General features: G+C 37.9%; 1 protein-coding gene across 1 annotated transcript in view; it reads left to right on the top strand.

Annotated features, from left to right (window-relative positions):
- SGTB (small glutamine rich tetratricopeptide repeat co-chaperone beta) overlaps positions 1-7,714 on the top strand; it is an 88,232-nt gene that overhangs the window by 8,452 nt on the left and 72,066 nt on the right. The window contains exon 2 of the mRNA XM_007952863.2: positions 1,891-1,994. Within this exon, the coding sequence (XP_007951054.1) occupies positions 1,891-1,994 (104 nt within the window). The remainder of the gene's footprint in view (positions 1-1,890; positions 1,995-7,714) is intronic.

Below are 7,714 nucleotides of genomic sequence, written 5' to 3'. Positions count from 1 at the left end.
TTCTCTGACACGTTTCTGCTTTACACACATTCTGGACTCTCTAACCAGAATATCTAATCTATATTATATAATCAAACCACTGACCTTCGATTAGCAGCTGAGTGCTTTAACTACTACACTATCAAACCAAAAAAAAAAAAAAAAAAAGCCAAACTCATTGCCATTGAGTTGATTCCAACTCATAGTGACCTCCTTTGGGTTTCCAAGGTAGTAGTAAATCTTTATGGAAGTAGATTGCTCCATCTTCCTTCCACAGAGTGGCTGGTGGGTTTGAACCACCAACCTTCTGATTAGCAGTCAAATGCCTTAGCCACTGTACTACCAGAGTTCCTCTATGCCATCAGAGCTCCTTATATGATGGATATTTAGTATTATATATTTACACACACAGAAACAAACTATCTTCATGGCAATGAAAGACTATTTTCTTGTGGCCTAAAGTTGTTAGTCCAGGTACATCTGTTTGACAGAAATAGAAAAGGAAAGAATGGGGAAGGGTAAACAGATTATTTTCTGTCTAGGAGACACTGATATTCTGTAATTGGTAATTTAGTTGTTTTAGTCTCTTTTCTGAGGAGAAATGCTCGGTGGCCAGTCAGAGTATGGTGGTAGTATTTCTCTTATGACAGAGATCATTTTCTCAGGACCGCAATTAGTATGTAGCTTTTAAAAGTCATATATAAATATGACTGAGTCTGTTTCATGTCTGGAAGAACCCTAGACGTTTTGGCTCGATTTTCACCTGTGGAGCCAGGAGAGAATTCTTTCTCAAACTCGAGCACTATCAGAATCAGCCTCCAGTCCCCTCAAATGGTGTTTGTTGAGAGAGGATAGGATATACTCACTCCATTGTTATTGCCCTAATTCATAGTCTTCGTTTGTATCATTTAAGTAGGAACCCCCCTGGTGTTCTGCTTCTCTAACTCAGCTTCTCTCTCTAATTCATTCTCAACATTCCTACTAGACTTTGAAGTTCTAAACATAAATCCAATTGTTATTCCCTTTCACTACATTCCTTACTGGCTGTTCATTTATTTGCCTAAGCATGGATCCAAATCCTTTGAAAATTCCATTTAAGATGCTTTGTCATCTGATGCCAGTTTTCCTTCTACCATCATCTCCAGCATGTCTTTCTACAGGGTCCGTACTGTAGCCATACCAGTTATCTTGTCATGCACCTCATACAGAAGAGGCACTAGTCACTTAAGATGTTATGTATTTTATTTATTTTGTTTGCCTACAAGTATTATATATTAGCTTCATCATGTGAGCAGTGATTTTTGTCTGTTAGGTGTACTGCTGTATGTTTACCACCTTAGTTTAGGACAGTGCCTTATACATAGTAGGAACTTGATAAATTTGCATCCATGAATGGATTTTTAGATCAACCTATCTTCAAATAAGCAAACCAGGGTTAATATTAGAACCTTCTCTGTGCCAGAGACAAAACTGTGACTGATTTAAAAAATTTAAAAAATCAGTCTGGGTAAAAATTCTATTTCTCACATCAAAAAAAATAATAATAATTTTGTTTAAGGCATTGGGACTTCAGTCATTACTCAGGGATTTGGGTGAGTAAAATTGCTATAATAACTTGCTCTTTCTACATCATGTGCTTGTAGCTTTCAACAAGAATATGATGTAATTCAACACTGAGAAATTATATTCTAGGTAACATTTTTCTTTAAGTGAAGAATAAGAAATCAAGTTGCCTTCCTTCAATAGCTGGTCTATAAACAGAAATCTCTTATGTAGCTGAACCATTTCATTTTCCTTATGTTCTGTGATGATAAATGCTGAAATACAACAGATTGCAGTCCTACCAGAAAATAAAAAAGGTGGTTTCTTTTTAAAGTTGCTCTTTTTCTCATTATTAAAATTTATTTCAAGTTGCAATTCAGTGCTTGGAGACAGTTTTTAAGATCAGCCCAGAAGATACACATCTTGCAGTTCCCCAGCCTTTGACAGAAATGTTCACGAATTCCTTCTGTAAGGTAAGCTGTCACTGTTTCTCATTAGTACTTGATTTAACTATGGTTTTATATTGCTTTGTTACCTAATTGAGGGGCCTGGGGCTCTGGTGGCATAAAACCAAACCAAACTCACTGCTGTTGAGTCGATTAGACTCATAGCAACCCCTCCTTGGGTTTCTGAAGTGATATCTCTAAAGAAGTAGATTGCCCAGTGTTCCTTCCAAGGAGTGGTTGATGGGTTTGAACTGCCAGTTTTCTGGTTACCAGTCAAATGCCTTAGGCACTATGCCACCAGAGCTCCTTCTGGTGGCATAAACTAAACCAAACCAAACTCATTGCTGTGGAGTTGGATCCAACCCATAGCGATGCCTCCTTGGGTTTCTGAGGTGATAGCACTATGGAAGTAGATTGCCCAATCTTCCTTCTGAGCTCTGGTGGCATAGTGTGTAAGATATTTGGCTGCTAACCAGAAGGTCAGCAGTTCAAACCCACCAGCTGTTCCATGGGAGGACAATGAGGTGATCTACTTCTGTAAAGATTTACAGCCTTGGAAACCCATTGGGGATTGCTATGAGTTGAAATTGACTCCTTGGTAGTGGGTTGGTCTTGGCTTTGGGCCTATAAGTAACTAACTTCTTCCTAGGTATAAGCCGCACAGTCCATATGGGTACCAGGTGGGACATGAAAAAGCATCTTTTAATGCATTTTTAGATTTTCGTATTAGTAGCTATTATCATCCTCTCACCTTCTTTTGTATTTAATAATATGTCTTAGTTGACTTCTTTAAGTCTTTTAAATATCTGAGTCTTTTCAGATTTCTAATACCTGAATTGATATTTCCCTAAAACGTGGAATACAAGTTGAAAACCAGTATTAACATCTAGAAAGCAACCATGAAGAAATAGCTTCATCAGGAATTGATCATCGTTTCTGAAGTAGATTTCATTAAATTTGGCCATTGACAGGGAAAAACAGGGAAGCTTCAGGGTCAATGTGCAAAACCAAGACTGAAACCCAAGTTTTCTGATGACTGTTCATGTTGTCTGTGATTTTGCTAAAAGGGCAAGAAGGCCACATCTTCTGACCTCCTCTAACCACACAAGAGGAAGACAGACTCACTGTCAATAGCCCAAGGCCCATTCCTGTGGGGCCAGACATGCTGCCTCCCTTCAGCCCTTAATACCACCCATTCCTCCTGCAGCACCCAAAGCCTATCTGCTGGGTTTGATAATTCACTGCAGTGGCCACACAGAACTCACAGATTATGGGGTTTATTAGGGAAGCACCATGTTCAAGTTCAGGAACATTTGGTCTCTCTCCCAGCCCACCGTCTCTCACCCAACAGTCTCTCTCAGTCTCTTTCCCAGCAATGTATGTCTCTTGGTGTCTCTTTCTCAGCAGTACATGTTTCTCGGTGTCTCTTTCTCTCAGCAACATGTCTTCCTCAGCCAGAGGTCAGAGAGTTTTGCCTCTAGGAAGCCTCCTTTTGAGCCTGGCAGAGTGGCCAAACTAGCCAATCATAGCATCAGGATTCTAAGCACCTGAGAGAGAGTGACCTTCCCAGAACACTGCTTTGTGCCACTCCCCACAGAAATACCCCAGGTGGATAACATTTACAATCAGGAGATCCTCAGTTGCTTACAGCATATTCCACCATGGAATTTACAAAGACATGACTAGAAAAGTCATATCAGGTAATTTACCACACCACAGATTTCTAGCCTTGATGGAAAACATAGACCATAAATTGTCTTAGAAAAATTTTCAGATTAGATTTTGTGCCTTGCGAATTCTTTGTTGTTCTAGTTCTGTATCTTAACTTCAGTATGGAATGAGGAATTCAGGAATGGAGTTGAAAAGTGTGGTGTATGCTTTAACCTGTAACCTGTATGCACAGTGCTGAAATAACACATTTGACTGGATTGTTTAGGCTTTGTTTCTAGAACCAAGAACTAGGAAAGGTTCTTAGGATTGCAACAAAGACGTTAATCTTTTTATACTTGGGGAAAGAATAATGCGGTTATACATTAATTCATTAAACATGAATTCTGCTGGTATGACAAGGTCTGGTGAGATAGTTGCATCTCTATTTCTCATCAGAGAGTTCCCTTTTCTTCCCTTGTGGTTAAAGTGGGCTGTAGTTCTCTCATTCTGTGGATTCAGAGAACCCTATTTTAATTGCTGGATATGGCTATGGCTGAGCATATCATCTTTAGTGTTAGATGTCCTAGAGGTCTGTGTTTGAGGCAGCACTTGAGTTTGCTTACTCTTAAGCTACTATCACCATTGACCTAGTAATGAAGAGATCAGAATTTTGCTTGCTTCCCAAAAAGCTCAAAGTGAATTTTATACCGTTTGAATAAAACTCTATTTTTCTCCCCTTTATCTTTCTGATTGCATATAATGGTAAGAAATTGGTTGCTTACTGTTTTCTTAACATAGTTTCTTGAAACTGGCTCCATACTATATTGTCATTTGTTGTTAGGTGCCATCGAGTTGGTTCTAACCTCATATTGGCCCTGTGTAAGACAGAATAAAACACTGCCTGGTCCTGTGCCATCCTCACAATTGTTACTATGTTTCAGCCCTTTGTTGCAGCATAGTATATTATAACAGTGTTATTTATGGTGTCATAATTCTTTAGTAGTCCTATTTTACAGCTCTGGTTTCATTACATATGTGTTTGTTAGCAGAATATGGCAGAGAAATTATAAAACTTGTGTGAAATAGCATCAGTATTGTTATAATTAAAGAAATTATTTGTCTCACCAAGTGTATTTGGCTGTTAAATAGGTCATACTATTTTGGGATACTGCTTTTCTGTTTTTCACTCCCCTCCAGTTCAGCTTATATACTAAATACATTCATTCTCTTTATTTATAGTAGGCATTGCTCACCCCCACATCATGGGCTGCTGATACTCAATTGAATATGAGAATTAGTTTTCAAAGTTATAAAATTGTGGTAATTTCATTAAAATAATTCAGAAGCAATTGGAAGACAGAATGGATTATAATCTAGTTTTCAAAATGCTTTTTCTAACCTAAACAAGTCACTTTTCCCCCCATGCATAAACTCTGCTCAGGTTTGTTTTAAGAGTTGAAATAGAAGGAGCCCTGAAAGCAAGTAATAACAAATACTGAAGGACAGTATTGTGTCTTGAAACTATCATTACATCCTGAGCATCTTTAGTTATCTAGTGCTCCTGTAACAGAAATACCACAAGTGGATGAGTGGATGTCTTTAACAAATAGAGATTTATTTTCTCACAGTTCAGTAGGCTAGAAGTCTGAAATCGGAGTACCAGCTCTAGGGGAAGCCTTTCTTTAAGTCACTTTGGAGGAAAGTCCTTGTCTTTTTAGCTTCTGTTTCTTGGTTCCTTGAAGATCTCCATGTGTTTTGGTATCTATTTTAGGCCATCTTTCCTTCTTTTACTTGTTTGTTAATATCCTTTCCATCTCAAAAGAAATTGACTTATGACACACATTATACTAATTCTGCATTGTTAACATAACAAAGAAAACTCATTCCCAAATAGAAATATAACGAAAGGCATGTTGTGCGGTGCCATGAAGTTTCCACTCATAAGAACCCCATACCCAACAAAATGAAACACTGTACAGTCATGCACTATCCTCAGAATCATTGCTATACTAGAACACATCATTGTAGCCATTGTGTCACTCCATCTCGTTGAAGGACTTCTCCTTTTTTTGCTGACCCTCTACTTTACCTAGCATGATACCTTCTCCAGGGATTGGTCCCTTCTGACAGCATGACCAGAATATGAGAGACAAAGTCTGGCCATTCTCTCTTCTAAGGAGCATTCTGGCTGTACCTGTACTTGCTCCAAGGCAGATTTGTTTGTTTTTCTAGCAGTTGATAGTATCTTCGGCATTCTTTGCCAACACCACAATTCAAATGCATCAATTTTTCTGCAATCTTCCTTTTTCATTGTCCAGCTCTCATATGAATATGATGCTACTGAAAAGACCATGGTTTGGGTCAGGTACACCTTAGTTTTCAAAGTGTCGTCTTTGCTTTTGAACACTTTAAAGAGGTTTTTTGGAGCCTAATTACTGCCTAATGCAGTAAGTTGTTTGATTTTTTTAAAAAAATACATTTTCTTGAAATATAATTTATGTATAGTGAAATACACAAAACTAAAGTGACATGGGTTGATGCTTTTTTTTTTTGCAGTGTTCCATCACCTCCCTCCCACCCCTGGTAACCAACAAATAAAGTTTCCTTCCATATATAAATCCTTCCTTGACTTTTTACAATAATGAACTAATACTATATTTGTCCTTCTGTGACTGACTTATTTCACTCAGCATAATGGGCTCCAAGTTAATCTATGTTGTGCGGTGTTTTACAGATTCTACATTATTCTTTACTGTTTTATAGTATCCCTTTGTGTGTACGTACCATAGTTTGGTTATCCATTCTTCTGCTAATGGGCACATAGGTTGTTTCCATCTTTTTGCTATTATAAATAGTGATATGATGAATGTGGGTGGGCATATATCCCTTCTTGTCCTGGCTCTCACTTTTTTAGGATATATACCTAGTAATGGAATGGCTGGGTCAAATGGTATTTCTAATTCCAGCTTTTTAAGGAATCACCATACTGTTTTCCACAGTGGTTGTATCATTTTACAGTCCCACCAGCAGTGTATGAGAGTCCCAATCTTTCACATCCTCCCCAGCATTTGTTATTTTCTGTCTTGTTGAACTTTGCCATTAGTGCTGGGGTGAGATGGTATCTCATTGTTGTTTTGATTTGCATCTCGCTGATGGCTAATGATTGTGAGTATCTCTTCATGTATTTGCTGGCCACCTGAATATCCTCTTTGGTGAAGTGTTTGTTCATGTCTTCTGCCCATTTTTAAATTGGATTGCTAAACTTTTTGTTGTTGAGGTGTTGGAGTTTTCTATAAATTTTAGAGATAAGTCCCTTGTCAGATATGTAATTATCGACAAGTATGAATTTGTTGCTGTCATATTGTCATGTGCTTTTTCATGGGGTTCCTGATTTCTTTGTTCCATATAATTTTCTGTGCTGAGCTCATTTTGTTTATGAATTATGTTACCACTTCCTTTGTTGCTGTTGTTTCAATATTTGCTAAATATTTGTGCTAGTCCTCTTTTTTATTTTGATGTGAAGGTTTATCATTTTTCTTTGAGGTTACCCTGTGACTGATAGTTTTCTTCCCAAGTTTAGAACATTCTGTTCTATTTTGCGGTTGTCTTGACATCCCTCCCATTTAGAAGTTATGTAATGACACAATTTTTTCCGTCTTTTTGGTTTGTTGTTGTTGTTATGCTGATTGTTTTCTTCCCCTTCCATTTTCAAACTCCAGGTCTTTGCACATTTCATTATAATGATTTACTTTGTCCTCTCAAGCTGCCTTTTGAAATCTTCTGTTCAGGTCTTTTACTTCATCATTTCTTCCATTTGCTTTAGCAATTCAAGAGCAAGTTTCAGTCTCTTTTGACATCCATTTTGATCTTCTCTTCCTTTCCTGTCTTTTTAAAGACCTTTTGCTTTCTTCATGTGTGATGTTCCTGATGTCACCTCATCTGGTCTTGGGTCACTGATGTTCAGTGCATCAAATATGCTCTTGAAATGGTCTCTACACTTAGGTTGTTGTTGTTGTTGTTGTTAAGTGCTGTTGAGTCATTTCCGACTCATAGCGACCCCATGCACAGCAGAACGAAACACTGCCTGATCCCGTGCC

Source organism: Orycteropus afer, unplaced genomic scaffold (genome assembly GCF_000298275.1).
Source record: "Orycteropus afer afer isolate SDZICR_OR568_19922 unplaced genomic scaffold, OryAfe1.0 scaffold00362, whole genome shotgun sequence".
Classification (NCBI taxonomy): Eukaryota; Metazoa; Chordata; class Mammalia; order Tubulidentata; family Orycteropodidae; genus Orycteropus; species Orycteropus afer.
This window is presented reverse-complemented; position numbering and strand designations above follow the sequence as displayed.